The following is a 20,331-nucleotide window of genomic DNA, read 5'->3' on the forward strand; positions in this document are numbered from 1 at the left end:
AAAAAGGCATTTAAAATTAATGATGTACCACACAATGGGTGTTTACATTCAAAATATTCGAGTTACAACCCCTAAGTTCAGTTGTACGTCAAAATGTAGAGTATTTGAACAATAACTTATCCTGAAAGTTACAGTATTATATCTACAATAGTCTCCAATTTATTGAAGGGTTCCCATACAATCATATTACTCACTCTGTATATTACTGCATCGGCTCATAAAGGAATTGTGCACAGTAATGAACAGTCTCTTCATTTATCAGCAATTCCATGTTCCTCTGATCCTCTTTTCGTGGATAGTTGCCCATTTTTGTGTTATAACAATGAGGATTGGAAGAAGATTGAGAATTATTTTAATCTTCTTTGGTTCTACGTCACGTATTTGAATCTTTCTGCGGAAAAACCCTTATTGAATAACTTGAAAACATTTTGATTGTTATCCCTATTCATTACTAATCCATAATATAGACTAACTGGGTTTTATCTTCAAATAAGAAACACAGAATGTCTTTCTCTTTTGATAGAAGACTATAAAACTTGTTCAGAGATACTTTTTCTGAACGGAGACAAGATAGAATAATGCTGTGCCGCCTTGCAAGATTTATGCTTGTTTTGAATCACTTAGTGCTGTTAAGTATTCAACGTGACTGAGACGCATTTCAATTACGCATAACTCATTTTATTGTAGTTGCCAATTTTATGTTCAAGAAAATTCCACTCTATTGTAGAAATATTTTTTCCGGAATGTTGTTGATCATTTCATATAAGGAAAGAGATTCATAGTCTTCAGCTCTCGTCGAATAATTCTTAGAACTAAGAAATTGAAACTAAAGCCTATATCAATTATATTATATTACTTATTGATAGTTGAATAATAATTATAATAGTTTAAATTTCTGAAAAAATATCAAATAACTTGAGTATGACTATTGATATTACCATATGGGAGGATTCCTCCAAAGTCTTCTCTATTTGTATACTAGATCGAAAGCGGTTGGCTCCGTAGTCGAGCTGATAAGCTATCGCTCAGATAAGTTCAGATTCATGCGGTTGCTACTCTCGTTGTAAGGGGGGGGGTGATCACCTCAAGTGCAATTTGTGAGCTGCCCGGTGCTTCGGGAATCAAAGGTTCATCATCCTCCCTATTAACCACATGCCACATGCAAGCCTGTGTGCATCATTATAATGTGCATCACCATCAAAAGAGCATTTGGATGCTCTGCTTGAGAAAATGGCAACGTTGAAAGCATAGGTTCGGTCAAGTGGATAAGTTCTACTAGTTGCAAGCAATGAAAACCTATAGGAAATGATGTGCAAATGCATTGAGTTATGCAGCACTGCTTACAATGCAATTTAGCCATAGACCTCAGACTTATAGTCAGACTGCTGACCATAGACCTAGTATTACAGTTTTTCCAACTTGCAGAATATCCTGGTATCTCTCCTTGACTAAGAACACATTATTTGTTTCATGAATTTTCAACTGATGATAAGTAGTCTTCTAGACTATAGACGTACCTATCCCAAAGTTGAAAATAGATCAACAAGAAAAACGCAAATGAATCATAAAATGTGCTAATTTATTAGGTAGATGTCTGACTCTCCTTGAGATTTGATTAATTTGTGAATGTCGTTTGAAGTTCAGTTTGTGTACTCGAAACTTTCAGCAAAAATAACCTTCAAGCAATCCATTGGGCGTTGTAGTTTTGTGTATGTGTAGCTGCGAGAATGTAAACATTTATCGTGATTTATGTCGGCTAGGTTGGCAACGCTTCCCGCGCGCGATCGCGAGTCACATGGCCGCCGTTGCGCGGTGCGGCTTGACAGTTAAAGTTTTTTTTGTGGACTGCTTTGTTTTCGCCAGAAGATCGAGCATGCTTGGTTCAGTTCACTAGTTTGGTTCTCGGTCTCTGGTTGTCTCTCTAAAACGGGATTATCTCAGTTTCAGTGTCGCATTGTTTACTTGCTCCGATCTCCGTTCTGTAGACTTTTCCTCAAGTGGTGTCACTGTCTCGTGTTAACAATATTGGCCATGAATGTGTCTTGTGATAAATCTTCAGTCTTGCTTCACGGCTTCCCGGTTGTTACTTTTTCCCTTTCGTTTTTTCACAATGTCATCGTGATATCGTGGATGATACATCATTAACTTATCCGAAGATGTGTGATATTTTTTCAAATTACTTTCATCCATCTTAGTTCTTCCCTTAATGTATTGATATTTAATCTGGTAACAGTATTTCATACATTTCAAGTCGAGTTGAAATTTCAATTTAAAATTTCGTGAGTTAGTTTCTCAATCATATTTCAATTTACACTCTTTGAAAAGTTTTTGAATAAAGTAGAATTGATAAGAGCGGAAAGTGTAAATTATAGTTTTATATCCAGTATACAGTTTCATAGTCTCACTTTTCATCAATCCTGTGTCTAGGATGAAGAGCTTTAGACTACTTCAGCATCTTCACCACTGACTCAGGTAAAAGTCTTCCAAACTACTAGGTCTAGTCTAGCAAACCTATTTGCTCTCACATCTCTCCCCAACATTCCAGATTGATTGAAAAACAATGCAACTCTAATGTTAAATTTCCAAAAGGAATAAAGTTGATCTCTTAACGAATCTCTCGGTGGAATTGATCTATGATATGAATTTCACATTTTTAAGATTCTCTTATACATTAAATTAGGTACCTAACCTTTAATGAATTTTATTTCAGATTAGTAATTAGCAATAAACAAACATTAACATAAATTTCTAAGCATCTCATTCATGTTTTGGTTTAGCATACCTCAAACACCCAATGAACTTTTTTTTAAGGTTTGGTGACTCTTCACTGAATCTGAAATGTACACTTTGAAAATATAATAATGGATTGAAATAATTTTATATTGAAATTTGGTGTTCTATTTGAGGTTTCGAGACCCATTACTTATTGACTGAGTCATAAATTATCGAGCTAATATTTTTTTGAATATCTATAAGAGAAAAGTACTTGAAATATAACACTGAAAATACTAGAATCACTCATAGATAAATCTATTATTGCAAAAAAGGTGTTTTTGACTGCAGTTTAATATTAAATAGAGAATTGGAAATAATTTTGAAGACTATAAATGTCAACTCTATGCCTTAAAACTTGCTACCTGTAATTTCCTGAAAAATTTTTCAGGCCCACACATAATTTAATTTAATTCTTTCACTGACAAATTTTACTACCCGCACGGAATAACCGAATTTGTTCCGTCATTTTCTTTCTAAAACAAAGTCATGCTTGATTATTATATCATAGTAAGGTGTGTTTAGGTGATCGGCTCGATCATAGATAGCATGCTGATGATCTGAATGCTTGGCTATCTGTCACGATTACACCATTCTAGTGCACCAGGCTATTTTACTGTCTCTTCTCACTGCTAATTCTATTGCAATTCACTTGTACCAATTGCTCTTTTAGTCCGATGCTCGCCTACTTAGGAATCTTTTCTACTACCAAAAAATATTAGTTCGATAATTTACTACCCAGTCAATAAACTATGCTCATAAAGCTTAGTATTTCATTAGACTTCAAATTAGTAGTCTCCTTCAAACCGCTCCGTTACAAACGCGTCATAAAATATAGTGGACTACAATGTGCAAATTGCCCTGTGAGAGGTTGCAAAATATTAGCTCTAGCGCCTACACAACGAGGCACTAAATAAGCTGTATGCTAATTTGAAGCTTACTTGTGTTGTACAATTTTCTTTTATAAAATGCTGTTAGTGTTGAGAGTATAATTAGAAGTAGAGGTGTGCTGTATTAATATAGGCTTCACAACGATTATGATCTCACATGAGTATGTCTCAAGTCTAAACAAATGACGCCCTGTTCAATGAGAAGTACAGGGCTTAATTATGTAATGTGTTCGTAGTTTTAAAATCTCATCATTGGCTAAAAGGCTGGTACAATTTAGAAACTAATTACTCTACATGAAAGTTCAAAGTTTGTCTGGGGGTTGAAAGCTACTCGCATATGATTCTGTGAACTTCCTATCGTTTAATCTAGTAAGTTGGAGTTGGCTTATACTGTTTTATGCAGAGGTAATCTTGCATCAAAGTTCATAATAAAGTTAGTTGTGTTGCATCGTATAGTTGGGATTAGGAAATTGTGTAAACATGCAGGCAATTTAGTTGAGTTCAGCTTGAACGGAATGCTAGTCTCGTTTGAAATAAATATCACATGTGATGGTAATCACGGTGTACAGTTTCCTTATTTCTTCAGTTTTGCGAAATGGAGATTTCTATGCCATAGTTTGTTTAGAATTATAGGAATAATTCTATTTAATTAGTTAGCCGGTTGAATTCGGAATGATGTGCAGTACTTGGAAGTAGATTATGATATAAGCAAGAAAAAAGACAAAATCTTGCCGACAAAACAGGTTTTTAGATTAGACAAGTCTCTGATTAGTAACCAAATTAATGAATAAGATTGGGTTATCAGTTGTGGACCAGAAATAGTATCTAATTCCTCCAAAATGAAATATAAAATCTAAACAATTCTCTCGTTATTTTTATCAATCTTCATCCATATTCATTTATTTGGCCTCTTATAATGCTGAACGTTCTGGTGCAAGAATTTTCTTAGAAAGTGTTTATGGTATCGAACTGAGACTGTATATATAACTTGCGATTTTCCTTGAAAGATACTCTCACTGGATCACAGTTATTTACTGACGTCATGAAGTCCAATGAAACACACATAGGATAGCGGATCGATATCGGCCACCATCTTGGAGATTGAATCCAGAAACAGAACTTGTTTGTATATTTGTTGCTTGTTTATGTTGTTGCATTTATGGTCAAGGCTTCAGTTGATAGATAAGTATTGTGTGTAGGCCTTAACTAGCTGCTGCTCGGCGCCGCTTATATTTCTTATTTTTATCGCATGAAAACAACCAACTCGCACTGGGCCATTTAAGCTGGACAATTAGTCCTTCTCCAAAACATTGTTCTCGTTTCTATTTGATAATTTGTTTTTCCCGTGCGTGCTTAGTCTGATATTGGCTCGCCTTGAGTTTCTATGATAGTTTAATAAATGTCTATTCGCCTGAAAACCAGACTAGTAAAAACACATTCACTCATTCATATTAATTTTGGTATTTGTCTCGTAAATCGTTAGCCACTAGCGATAACACAATCAGCTTTGTTTAAATAATAGTTTTCAGTTTTGATTGTTGGATTCTGCGTCATTCAGTTTGAACATTTCGAATGGTTGTCAGCGTGAACCCATTACTCAAAACTAATTATTATTATTGAAATGATCCGATTGATGACATCTAGTGTTACAGTCCGTATCTGAGTGCTACAATATTTTGATTTATTTATCAAAGAGTTTCCAAATAAGTTCAATGATCTTTATGTAGCAGCATTTTTTGGAATTGTCGTGGGAGAATGTTCAAAAAAATGAGTTTAGAATAAAATGGCGGGCTCAGGACTTCAGATTTTTCCGTTTTCCAGATACTATTCTTTCCAATCCACAATTCGCAACTACTGCAATTGCTACAATAGAATTCAGACAGTAGATGAACAATAGTTCTGATGAAAATAGTTTTATTGATGAAAGGATGCTGACCTAATTCTCTGTAATCTACCAAAGACATGAAGAGCGAATTTGTAACAGTTGTTCCAATTTATCTAGCTGTACTGTGTACAACAGCTTGGTTTTACTGGGTTTTCTTGAAATGTCGCACTTTTGTACCAGTTGTTAAAGTTCGAAACTTGGCTCTTTCTTTACTACTTGCTCTCTTCTAAACTAATATTAGAACGTCATAAACTGAAAATCTCTTATTCGTTTATGTTCATACATTTGAAATGTTTCTTTAAACGTTTATATAAAATACTTTCGTCGAATTAGATTTCCAACTCTTATTGATATTAATAGCTCATCGATATTTCTATTCATATTTGATGTCTCATTCACTGTGTACCAAGGATGTGTAATAAGGTATTCTATGATTTTTGTAATGACAGTGATTGTCATCAGGAAATTACGTGCTAATTAATGGATTAGAACTTGATACTCAAAGAAAATCCTACATGAGATTTATAGGTATTCAAATAACTTCTTTAGAATTCTAGTCTGGAATTCTACTCTATTTTTGGAAGACATTAGAGAGGTATTATGAGCTTAATTTAGTTCCAACCTTCCTAATAAACAGTCATGTGACATAGCTGCATCTGAGAGTAGTAACTCACTCCACTAATACCAGCATTATGTAATGAAACTTTATTTCGATGATCAATTTTTGGCTGAAATTTACACTAAAAAGATGAGATTCCCAAATGGTGTGTCAGCATCTCGAAGCTAGGCGTCTTGCCAGATTTGTATATTCAGTATTATGTAGAGTGCTCTTGAAGTCCAAACAATTCTTCGTCAACAATCTCCAATTAATTTTCAAGAAAACTGACTGTAGAATCGTGCTTCTTGAAATGTATTCTTGATGTTATTTACTACAGAAATGATTTTTTTAATGGATTCTATGTTTCTTGTGTACTGTTGTGTTAGTCTATCACAGACTTTTAACATTTTATCATCCTTGACCACAATTTAAAGAAAAACAAAAAAAATCGACATCAACTCATATTTATTTCGTAAATATTAATGCATTCAATTCAATTCATTCAGCTTGATGGTTCCATGAATACGGAATAAACACCTACGTCTATGCGAACAATTGAATGCTGCAACCAATATTGCTAAAATTTAACGAAATCAATCTATCTGGCTTTTAAATTTACATTGCTGTGATCACATTTCCAAGATCTCATCAAATTTAAACATTTAAGTAGTAAATTTATATTCTTTAATTTCAAACACTTATAACTTTTGACGCAATGCTCAGAATTCATCGTACTACACTTCATTCTTCTCGGCTCGTCAAGGCGGTCCAAAATCATGCATTATAAGTCAAATTCGGTCTAAAAATGAAAAATTTATTGTTGACTGTACTTAAGCCCATATTCCAATGCAAAAAAATGACCAATTTCTATATTCAAAGCTATGTATCTTTGTAACCCCTTATTATAAAAATCATTACTTGATCCAGAAATGTGCAATAGTATTTTCTCTTTAATATGCTGTAAACGATTCATGAAAAATTGTAAAAATGAAAAATATATTGTTGACTGTACTTAAGCCCATATTCCAATGCAAAAAAATGACCAATTTCTATATTCAAAGCTATGTATCTTTGTAACCCCTTATTATAAAAATCATTACTTGATCCAGAAATGTGCAATAGTATTTTCTCTTTAATATGCTGTAAACGATTCATGAAAAAATATGTTCGTAAAGTGAGATTTGATTGTTGAAAAAAATCTGGAAATTGTAGATATTTTTCTCATATTAACGGTTTTGGCAGTTCTATGATATTCCAGAGTGATCCAAGTTGGATTTTAGGCAACTGAGCTAGTAGAGGATGAATATATCTACAATTTGGGATCAATCGTGAGTTTCTATGATGTATCAGACTCGTTTTAGAAACTCTTGATCAACAGTAAAATCACGAAAAAAATGTAAAAACTGTAATCGCCATTTTTAAAATTTTCTGTAACTTTCGAATTGTATTTGAATCAAGGGTATCATTTATTGGAGTGGGTAGAGGGGGACAATTTTCACATCCTCACTAGATTTGGAAATTTTATCAGAAGTATTTCACAAGGCATGCAGCTTTGAATATAGAAATTGGCCATTTTTTTGTGTATTGGAATATGAAATTAAGTGCATCTAACGGGTGATTCTCATAGAACATGATCTCATGAACTTATGTCATTGTGCGAAATATCAATGTGAGGACAATGTAGTTGGTGATGATGGTTGAAGCTGAAAATTAGGTGCTTTTCACAATACAAGGAGCATTGTTGTCAGGTATACCTGGAAATCTATTTGAGATAGAGCGCTCTCCCTGATTTCAGATTGTAGAGCACACAAATACGCACAGAGGGATTTCGAATTATACATCTAAATGTTAACAATCGGAAGATATTGTTGATCAAAAACTGAAATTCATCAAAATTGATTTTTCCTTCAAATTTACCTCATTTTTGAAAAATCATAACTCAGTACTCATTGGAGATAGAGAGTTCCGAATGATCTGATCTTATTCAGAATTTTTCAATCTAAACAAAAGGCGAGAGCAAATTTTTCTGTCCGATTACGAGATTTGGCAGAAATAGCTGAAAACTGGATAATGAGCCGAAAATACGTGGTTTTTGGGCCACTCTGTATCTAGCACAAGGAAATTTTGCATGAAGAAATTGGTTCTGGTCTTCTCTTATGTACCCAAATAATATATTAGAAAATCAGAACTGCAATATAAATTGCATGCACCAATGTATATAGTGACTGGACTAAAGAAAGGTCTATAGTTTCAATCAGGTACTTGTGGATGAGAATACTACGTGAGGTCTACTGTTCACAGAACTACTAGTATTATTTTAGCACATTCTCCAAACCAACTTCTGTGAACTACTAGGTAATTACAAAAATCTCTTCTTAAAACTTGACTAAACAGTTCATTGTTTAATAAATGTAACCATCTACCTAATTTAACATTGTAGTTTGTGCAGAATTTCTTCATCAGCTTTGATGTGAGAAAATTTTAAGAAAATATTCCTCTCCACTAATGTATGATAAATTGATTTTTACAGCTACAATACTGATAAAACTTCTTTTGAAATAATACATGTTGCAATTCTGTTTGAGTAACAAGTGCTTTATCTTCCAATTCATGAAGGTAGGAAGGAGTCCCATCTGTAATTCTGCAAGCACTTGTGTCATATTGAAGTATTCTGTAAATTTTGGCTGCAATGTATACAACTAATAATCGAATCCTAATTAATGAACTGTAACAGACTACAATTACTGTATTACTCTGTTTACTCGCACTCTCTTGTATCGGATAACTGGCAACCACGACCAAAATACCGATAATGATGTTCGGGACTACCCCTTCGTATTAAATTTCATTTGCCAAATAGCTCAATATTTCATTAGACGAAATTTGGTCATAGTCTGATTAAAGCACTAATGAGAAATACGTCAGAGAATAGATTGGTGGATGAGCTCATCCGTTAATATCAACACCAAGGATTAATTATATTATAAAACTCTATCACATATGAATTATTAAATATTTCAGAGCATTTTTGAGATCAAAACTAATTGGACATTGAATTTTCAATTAAATTTAGAACAGAATTATTAAACATTTTCTCACAGAAATTTCACTGACCGTAAATTAGAAACTGTATGATCCAATGTACCCATGTATAACCCATGTTTTTCACATGATTGAATCTCGTAAAATAAAACATATCATTGATATGTTTACATTTGTAGTCAATACATTTTGTAGTCTTTGACATCAGAAACATCGTCTTGGAAAACGATAAGAATTTTATGGAAGATGACTTTTTGTAGCAGTGCATGTATGAAAAACTGCGAATAACTTTGTGAATAAGTGCTGTTGATCATGCGATCAAATGGGGATATTGGTATATGAATTGGTATTTCTAGGATATGTTTTTTATTATTGCATCACAATAAACATGCATCACAACGTAAACATGTGTATTGATATTTTTCTGGGATGCAAATTCTAGTGATATATTGTATAATAGATAAATTAGAGCTTTTTCCATTTGAAAAATTTAGTTTACCGTATATTAATTTGAGTCTATAACAGGGCAATTGACTCAAGTTGGAAAAATTTGTTACATACTATCATGATATTCTAATTATAGTGCCTGTTCAAGTTCACTCGAATACGTTAAGTATTTCTTTCTTCCTTTTTCTGAAAAATTCTAGAATTTCCTAGATATTACCTGTCTCACGTTTGACAAAACATTACAGCAACTGTATAATAAGAAACTGAATGACAAAACACAACTATTTACCATCGTACTTGAATCAGTATTAATCCATCTTCTTGCACAAGCAGAGTTGGTTCTCTGCCAATACACATTCGTTTTTAAAGTTCAAAAGTTGTGTACAATATAGATAGAACTTGTTTATTATGTCGGTGACAGCATCATTAATGTTTTTGAAAACAAATTCTTTATATTCTCTATTGTATTCTTTCGTTCTAGAGTCTGTAAAATGTGTATTATAGCATGGATAAAGTCATGGATAGTCAGTTGCATATGTTGGTTATAATTTATCAATTATCTCATTCCACTAATAATGTTTAACACTCGCAGATAAGCGAGTTTTTGGTTGTCAATTGGAACCAATTTTGGTTTCCAACTGTACTGTATTAGTTCATGTAATAAAGTTCTTAGATAATATTTGTGAGGCACTTTCGATCTATTCTACTAGCTCTACTGCTGTAGGCCTCCTTCATCACAAAATTTGTCATCACCCTTATGATCAAGTAGGAAATTCATAACATGACTATCAATTCATGTCCAGAATTCACGGAAAAAAGTTTCTGTATTGTAATAATCATGATGGCAACTTGAAAGAGGACTTTCGCGTGTTGTGGTTTCGCTGTCGTTCGTCCCTTCTCAAGGCTTCCAGCTCTGGAGGTTGGAATTGAGGTCAAATAGGTTTCCATAACAATCAAATGATATCACGATTTATATCATCTGACATTTGCATTGCAAATTTGGTTACATTTGAGTTGAGGGAAATCGATAAGTAGGTAAACATCATCCGTTACGGTTAATAGAATAGTACAGAATCAGTACAACGTGAAGTAGTTTTCATAAATATTAATACAGTGAATTATAATATGTTAAAGCCCATTTTACACAACTCTTAGTAATATTTAATTCACATTACACAGTAATTAATTACCTAGAAGGGAGTATCGAATACACAGTAGTAGATTTTAATCATAGTGAAAACCGAAAACCCAATAAATAATTGGTTTGGTTTATTATTATTATTATTAAAAATATAATTCAAGTAATTAATAATTTATTGACAAATATTCCATTTTCAGCTGCTGCCCTTTCATTTATAGCTATCATGATTTTTTTGGTAATAAGTTAATTACATTTCAATGAAACTGAAATTAATTGAAATCTCTTTCACATGAAAAGTATTAGATTTCAAAAAAGTCTTATTTTTCAATTTTCATTCCCTTCATTTTGATAATTATGTGTAATCTTGCTATTTCAGTTACTCTACAAGTTTTCCTTGCGAAGACTGCACACATCACTAATTTCCTATGTTGTTCCATATCTTGAGAAAAAGTTTGTGAATGTTGAATTAGTGAACTTTCGTATCTGATTATCATCAACTGGTAATACTTGAATCGTACATAGCAATTATAGAAAAAGAAAAATCATCAATGTCTCAGTAAATGGTTTATTGTTGTATTGTTGTGTCCATTCATTCATTCATTCATTGTTGGATAATGCACAGTAGGTCGATTGAATAAAAACTAGCAATTATTGGATTTTCAATTCAGCTGTATAATCCTATTCACTTGAGTATTTTAGCTAATAAAACTAGCACTTGATTATTCAACTGAATTTTAGCAAGCTAGAACTAAATTACTAGTTCCTAGTCACTAGATTCTAGCTTTTATTCAATCGACCCATCATTGTTAATAAAATTACATGTATTGGAATTTCGTTTTCTGTTGTGAGATAGCAGTTTAATGTGTGAAATACATTTGAATTGGGTTAATTTTGGCGATGACATGCAGGTACGTGGAGCATCTCGCAGAGTCGACACCACCAGCAGCCACCACCGCCGACAAAGCAGGACAGTCGCGAGAAGGAGAAGGAACGCGCCAAAGAGAAGCGACGTGGGTCGGGCGACGACGTACTAGCCAACTCACCGCGACGCCACACGCCCACTCCGACTGGCTCGACCTCGTCGTCCAACTCGGGCGGCAGCACGCTACTCGACGCCTTCCGACCGCGGTCCAAGTCGGATGCGTCGCGGTCGCATCGCAAGCCCACCACGCTCATTGCTCAGATGAAAAACGCTGTACAAGTACGTATTTCCCCCCCCCCCACCACTGTAGGTAGTACTTCATCATAAAAGAAATCTCTTTCAACATGTTTTTCCCTAAAATCCTCACTGTAGGAAGACCTTACCCAGAAATTAGTAGTACTTACTGCTCCTCAATCCAAAGCCAAAGTAGCATTCCCTTTCTAATACTAAGCTGCAATAGGCTGTTCTTACTAATCCAAAACTTCAGTAAGTTCTTTCTCAAGTCGGATTCTCACATATGAGTATGGCTTGTATCAGTATACGTGTACAGTACAGTGAACATATTATTCCCCTGAATTCTAATGGGACTATACTCGCTCATACCCGCTGTGACAGCCTGGGTGGGAACAGTCTCGTTAGAATTCACTGTACTTGACAAGTAAACTGAAGCTGACATGTGGCAATCTAGCTTTATCCAAAAATACACTAGTTGTTCTCCTCAATCAAAAACCAGAGTATTTGGTTCCCCCTGATGTAAAACAACAGTAGGTTGTAGTAGGTATCCTCCCTAGTAGATATTCCTCACTCATTCGTCCATTATCAATGTTCAAAGGCATAGTAGATAAAACTTCATAATTATAAACTACAGTAGGCTGTCCCTCCCGATCCAAAACTTCAGAAGGTATTTATTTATAATTTTCAAGTTAATTACGTAGTACTAACTAATAAAAAAACAACAGTAGGTAGTTTATCCAATAAAACCTACAGTAGGTTGTCTTTCTCCATACGAAATCATAGTAGGTAGAATCTCCCAATCAAATCAAAAATTCGTATTATTAATAATACGAAATCACAAGGCAGTGTAGCCCCCTTTATATAAAATCTAATCACATATTATGCATTAATAAAATATAAAAGGGTAAATAGTGTATGATTTTTTCATTTTATTCCAACTGATGAATTTGAATTGAATCAGCACTTTAGGTTGTCCTCCTCCAAACCTGCAGTAGGCTTTTCTGTGACTCACAGTAGGTTATCATCTCAATTCAAAACCACAGGTAGCCTTCTTTATACAAACTCTAAAAGTTGCCAAACTTTGATTGAAATACCTGATTTGAAATCACAGTGAGAAGGACTATTCAATCCAAAAGCACAGTAGGTACTTAGGTAGTCCTCCCTAAGTATACTTCAAAGCATACTTCAAGAAGACCTACATTTGTGAAGGCAGATGGCTTTAGCATGCTCTCACTTTAAACATGAACAACTTTTTTACTTGCCGTATTTGCCTGCGTAGTTTAGGCACATCTTGCAGCCAGCATTTCCTGTATTAGGGGACTTTCGGATCCGGCACCTGGTGTCCGATTCCACTATATCTATAAAGTAATCCGTCTATACAGTCTATACGTCTATATTACCTCACAGGCTTTGTTTTGAATAATCCATTCAACCACATTTTCATATTCAACATACATAAAATTGATTCAACATAAAATTATTTAGCAAATAAAGTAAAGATTTTCTTTCTGATAACGTATCACAATAATTGTAGTGTGAATAGTGAAATGTGCTCGAATTTCATTGAATAAATGAAATTTGAAGGATTATACAAGGGTTAGAAAATCTTTAATGACAGATTGTAACATAATCAGGTTACTTGGTGCAACAGTGATTCTACTTAGTTTGCGGCATATGTAGTGCTATTTTTTTCTGAATAATTACTTTAGATAAATCATGTGAAATGGTAGACATTTATTTTATAAGAGAGGAAGATAGGAAGAGCTGCAAATTATTGAAATATTCCAATCAAATTCGTTATCATGTACGGTATTGAACGAAAATTCTTTTTTTTAGTTTTTTCTCATTAATACTCTCTCATAAATATATCAAGATTCTTCTCATTGATCATTGTTTCTATTTCTGTTAGAAGTCTATTGAATCCTTAAAAATATTATCTCTTACTTTGAAAATTTAAAGAATATAGATCTTTCATTCTGTAAGTGTGGAACTGGAATCTTGGCGTATTTGGCTGACCAGAAGGCGTCTTCACGCGTCATATAGTGTGTGTCTTGTCTAATATATACTAAGCTGTTCACAAATCAAAAATAAAAATGACAAAGATACAGAAACATCCAACGCAAATCCCCTCAGTTCACGCAAACAAACCTTGAACTTATCATCACGTCAGTGCCAAAAATGCATGAGATGGTCAGAAAACTGGAGGAAAACAATCTCCTTAGCTGGCAAATAAAAAAAGGGTTCACTCCGAGGTCAACTGGCTTGGACACATTATTGAGCATTCCATAACGATAAGGAAAGCAGATAGTCCTTTCGCAGATGGATGCATCAATCTATGCTAACTCCTTCCATTGATGAATAGTTATTGATTTATTTCTCAGTCAATGGAATATTTTCAAGGCGTTATTTTTGTATTGTCAAACAAAGAACTATGCATAAATAGTTGCATAAACAAGTTGGTCTTCTGACCAGAATAGTAGCCTCTAGTCGGCTCCCCGCCTCGTGCTTCGCCTATCTCTAGCTAGACAGACACAGCTCACTGAATATGAAAATTATGTAAATGTTTTCAAGTGGGGCCTGCTCTTGAACCAGTTGGTCAGGTTTTATTGTGTTTCGCTATCGTTCATATTTATGATTCCCTATTATTTTGTTTTGAATTCGAACTTGGCAGTCATTGCTGAATTCAACAACTTTTCCAACCGGGAAATTGTAAACAGATGCGGTTTCATAAACGATTTTTAAAGTTTTCCACTTCTAATGGCTTAACCATTATCTGTTTTGATACCATCTGTACCTTGAAAAGCTCTATCAAATAACATTTTTAGGAAAAATATTCTCAAAAAACGAATATATGTAGTCAACAATTAATCAGAAGTCGGGTATGGAATCACATTTATTGAGTACTGGACTTGAAATATAAGTGTATGTGAGAAACTGTTATGCATTACGACAGGTAGTTCAATCAATTTGAGCAGGAAAATTTCCATTTTTACAATGTTTTCAACTCTTTCATCTATCTTTATTCACCCTAACAACCCATAAACCTTCTAGCTCTATGCGTTAATTTTGGATAGGCAGGAAAATGAATAGGCCTACAGTAGATATGCCATCATTGGTGATCACTAATAACACTTTGCCTTTATTTTCAAAACAATTTAATAATTCAAAAAGCAATTGAAGAAGTTTCGAAGAGTTGGATATATTATATGTAGCCTATACTACCGGTACCCGTCGAGGGTGATTATCTTTAGAGATTATTGTTCAGGCCTGATTCCTGTTATCAATTCGCTCTATTCATGGATACCTACCTCATAATATTATGGAAGACAAATAATAATATGATGAGGGCTTCTATATTGAAGTGCATGAATTGGGTCTCAGCTATTTGTGTATTCAGCCCAGTTCAAACGCTTCCAGTATGACATGATAATGCAACGTATGATATTATTGTTGAATTGCTACCAGCAGATAAAACTCTACTGCCTATTTCAGTATTATATTAATAGTTGTGTTTGCTAATTTGACTTTGATTTATCATCATTCTATTTGATTTACTAATCATGAAAATAATCAAAACCTATTCAAAAAATAGTTTTACTTTTTGAATATCAAAACAATAAGCTTAGAGTCAGTAATAACATTGGTTTTCCTTTCTTTACAGTTTTATAGTTCACATTATGCCTTAAACTATTTGTGATTTTCTCTTCTATACAAAATTTATATAAAAGATATGCCAGTAATAATAATTCATTGTAACTAGTTTGAAATTTTTGCAGAATGAGTTTTTCTAGAACCTTTTGTTATGAGGGCCTTATGTTCTATGTTCACCAATGCTTTTGAAAAAATATCAATTTTTTTTTTACTTTTGTAAAATATTTTGTGCTGGTATCTAATATACGCATCCAATCACCAAAAGTCATATTCAACCAGTATGTCCAATAAGCGGTAGCTTCATTACAATTTCCTCGATTCCTCCCACATTTCAATTTTAGAAGTCTGATGAAAATTTCTCATTAAATCGAGCTGTGCTCATAAATCGGTATTTCAATAAAACTGAATATGATAGGAGTATTATTTTCAGATTATTATTGATGGGTATGTGTGATGATATTCATATTTCTATAACACCAACAAATGATATCAAATAAGAACAAAAAATTAATATACGTGGCTATGAATGTGAATCTGCTGCTATGGCAACAAGTCTGCTCTGTTGATAAAGTAAAAACCGTGAGCTTGAATTTTCCGCCTTCATTTTCCCTGATTGCTAGTGATACCCATATTCTAAGCTGCTGCTCCATATCCTAGTTCCTGTCTCCAAAACTCCCACTACCCAGAGAGTGTGGGGCTATCGACCCTAAATAAATCTTGTTCAATTTCATTATCACACTATTTTACTCTTTTCTTATTCAAGAAACGAAAGCTGCTGCAATATAATAGTGATCAACGAATTTGATAAACTGATTGAGTTTCTAAATTCCTCTCTCCTGGCTTCTATTTTTCCTTCCTTTTTCACTTTCCTCCATTTGTATTCTTCTTCCTTTTACATTCTATCTTAAGCTTTTAATAGAATATAATATGATTGTTGTCATAGTAAAACAAATACAACAATAGTAGAGATAGTACTATTTATAAAACTTAGCACATAAAACGCTAAGTATAGACTTCATAGCCGTATTTATTATTGACCGAGCGAAGTGAGGTAAACATATGAGTTTAACATTTAAACATTAAGAGAAATGCCAAACCGTCGACTTGAATCTTAGGCCTCACTTCGCTCGGTCAATAATACTACCCGTTTAAAAACATCGAACATCTTGAAAATTGTATCTTTCCATCAATGTTGTAGACAGTTGCAGCCAGACCTGATAACAGCGCTCACACTCACATTCCGGGACGACACGTCACGGTACGATAGGACAGAAAGCTTTAATTTTTGAGAAAACATAACAACAGGTCAATGTAACTTACTGAGCGCGAGGTCTACTGTTCACAGAACTACTAGTTATGTATTAATTCAAAATATTAGCTCAAAAAAGTTTAAAGTACAAATAATTAAAGATGTTTATTGAAACGATTATTTGAAACTGGGCTAGAAATAAATAATTCTTGTGGAATTTGAGTTGATACATCATGCTTTCAATATTTGAATCTATCTATTCTGAAACCAATCACAATAACTTTTTCCCTCAGCAGTACCTTTGATTATGGATACGGTATGGATATTAACATATCCATAATCAAAGGTAGTACCTATCAGAAAAATTAATATTCCTATTTTAATTCTTATAATTATATTTTCATCCCATTCATTCTATATAATCTTGTTTCAATGAATAAAAAGTGGAAAAATGTCTTACGGTTTATTTGTATGAGTAGATTTTTATTCTGTAAAGATTTGAAGGGAAATTTGTATATGAGAATAAAGTGAATATGAGAGCAAAAATATGATCGAATTAGGTATTGAAGCTTTGTCTGAGGTATTCACATAAAATATAGGTACAGTACCTGAAGCAGTATTCAGTTATTTTCGTAAAGGGATCACTCTTACTGTATATATGAAAATATTTGTTTGATCTACCTTACTCCTCATACATGTGTCACTTCAACACATGTAGATGGTTATTCCAAGTTGAAGTTATGCATCAACTCTCATTTTGTGAAATATAATATAATCGGATTTTATACTTTCCATCTTCTGAAACAGACTATAATCGGATGTGAAGCAATTCAAGCATGACTTTGAATGTGCTGTGATTGTGAGATGCGAATCATTCAACTGAATTTTCAAATTCCATTGCAGATACTCCTATTTACATCACCATGAAAAATACCAATAATCGGTTTTTCTATTCCACCAAATGAATGATTTACTGTATTCGCATGTATTCAAGCTATTATTCTCCTCATTGGACCTGTACTACTGTAGATCAACCAATGAACAAATATGAATCATGTTTTATTATATGAGCCACAGAGTTTTTGTTGTATTATTATAAACTAAGCATGATTTCTATTGAACAGTTCAAACATTATATAGCAATATTGCTGGATTATTTTAAAAAGTATGAAATACGTGGACTATTTTTGATACTTTGATAAATAATGCCTTTCACAAAGCTTTTGAGATCGAGAGAATTATGGAGTTCAATATTGAACAACATATTCTCGTAAAATTTGTTATTTCATGAGGATAATCCTTTATGTCTGAATCGCTTCGCCTAATTCTGAGCAAAAGGTTTCAAATACATTTTTTATTGGTTAATAATTCAACATTTTTATAATATATCCAATGAAAATCAATTCATAAATATATTATTCCGTTCCTAAGAGGACATTTTCTAGCCATTTAAATTTTTCATTATAATTAAAAAAAGTTCACAATAATGCATATCCATATATGCATAGTTGCATGATATTTGTCATGCAATTTTCATTTTCATGATTATAAACTATCAGTACACATTGAAATATTACCCTTCAATAATAATAATAAATCATTTTTATGCTGAGCAAATCACAAACCCCAATAACTAATGCATTGAGAACAATAAAAGTATTGTACCTAGTTGTATATTTAATCATTGTGATTACATTTAGCTAGATGTGGTATTTTCGATGTTAATATTTGTGTGTTTTTGTGTGACAGAACTCACTAATGTCACCTTCATCTGGTAGTCACCGCAATAGCAGCGACCACCACCACCACCACGGATCGGACGCGGCAAGCGGGGGCGGGAGTGGAGGGGGCGGCAGACCCAGGGCCGGCTCAGACAGCTCCTCGTCGGGAAGCACCGCGTCGCGGGGTCCCGTCTCCAAAGTCATTGATCTCTTCCGGCATCGGTCACACTCTGCTGTATCAGCCGAGGATAAACGAAAAGCGGTACGTATACGAGTGCTGGTCCTTACCGCCCAATTCAGGTGGTTAGGTTAGCTTTCTGTGAAGGTGATGTTACTCTAGTATTAGTTTCTATTCAATGCGTTTAGGTTAGGTTCGGCGCTCGGTTAATCTGATCACTCCCTTGCTATTGGATGGGCATGTTAAACTGTCTTTCCCGGCCGAAGTATGACAATCGTAAGGCCCATTGAGGGCTTTAACTATATATATATATTCAGGCGAGGTGGAACCTTCCCGCAAGGGACTCCCCACCAACAAAAGCCATATGAATTAATGTTTTGTAGGTTAGGTTAGGCACTACTCACACTACCGCGATTCCAGTCGTGAGTACCACTCTTTCAGACCTTTCAACTTGACTCATTCAAAATTGTGTAATTATTAAAGACTAATTTAAATCTAATTTTTTTAATAAGAAAAAATTAGAAATTTCACTACTTTTCCAAAAATTTTCAACACGTGTTCTCGTTCATATTCACGCTACTAGCCGTCAGGCTCGCTTCGCTTGCCATATCCGTTAAGCCAGGGGGCTCCGCCCCCTGGACCCCCGACTGGATCGTCCAAAAATGAGATCAGCGGGCTCGCTTCGCTCGCCTGCATTTTTCATTTGAGCATGCTTCATTCCATCAAAAAGTCAAAGTACGGTACTGAGAAAACGCAGTAAAGCTGAGAAAAACGCTGATTTTGCGCGTATCTTTGATCAAATATTAAAGTCACCTCATCACAAAATTTTTAGACCCTAGCTTAACCTCTGTACCAAATTTGAAAATTTTCTGTCTATTACTTGATGAAATGACTGAGAAAACGTAAAAAAAACGCTATGAGCATGCTTCATTCCATCAGAAAGTCAAAGTACTGAGAAAACGCAGTAAGGCTGAGAAAAACGCTAATTTCGGGTGTATCTTTGGCGTTATTTCAAAGTCCTTCTAACACAACATTATTACACCCCAGTTGAGCTTCTGTACTAAATTTGAACAATTTCTGTTCATTTGTCCTCGATAAATCTTAGAAAAAGCAAAAAAAAAAAAAAAAAAAACGCTGGAAAAACGCTAATTCTGGGCGTATCTTTGTCGTTATTGCAAATTCCTTCTAACACATTATTACACCCTAGCTGAGCTTCTGTACTAAATTTGAACAATTCCTGTTCATTTGTTCTCGATAAATCTGAAAAAAGCAAAAAAAAAAAAAAAACGCTGGAAAAACGCTAATTTTGGGTGTATCCTTATCGTTATTGCAAATTCCTTCTAATACAACATTATTACACCCTAGCTGATCTTCTGTATTAAATTTGAACAATATCTGTTTATTTGTTCTCGATAAATCTTGGAAAAAGCAAAAAAAACGCTATAAAACGTTAATTTTGGGCGTATCTTTGACCTTATTGCAAATTCCTTCTAACACAACATTATTACACCCTAGCTGAGCTTCTGTACTAAATTTGAACATTTTCTGTTCATTTGTTCTCGATAAAACTGAGAAAACGCTAAAAAACGTTGGAAATTGCA

At 33.9% G+C, this 20,331-nt stretch overlaps 1 protein-coding gene across 3 annotated transcripts in view; it reads left to right on the plus strand.

Moving 5' to 3' along the window:
- The window catches only part of LOC111061083 (5'-AMP-activated protein kinase subunit gamma-1), a 281,502-nt gene that overhangs the window by 101,251 nt on the left and 159,920 nt on the right, over positions 1–20,331 (plus strand). For all 3 annotated transcript variants that reach the window (XM_022348773.2, XM_039424287.1, XM_039424288.1), the window contains 2 exons: positions 11,684–11,976; positions 18,581–18,814. In XM_022348773.2, the coding sequence (XP_022204465.2) occupies positions 11,684–11,976; positions 18,581–18,814 (527 nt within the window). The remainder of the gene's footprint in view (positions 1–11,683; positions 11,977–18,580; positions 18,815–20,331) is intronic.

The sequence above is a fragment of the Nilaparvata lugens genome, chromosome 3 (assembly GCF_014356525.2).
Source record: "Nilaparvata lugens isolate BPH chromosome 3, ASM1435652v1, whole genome shotgun sequence".
Taxonomy (NCBI): domain Eukaryota; kingdom Metazoa; phylum Arthropoda; class Insecta; order Hemiptera; family Delphacidae; genus Nilaparvata; species Nilaparvata lugens.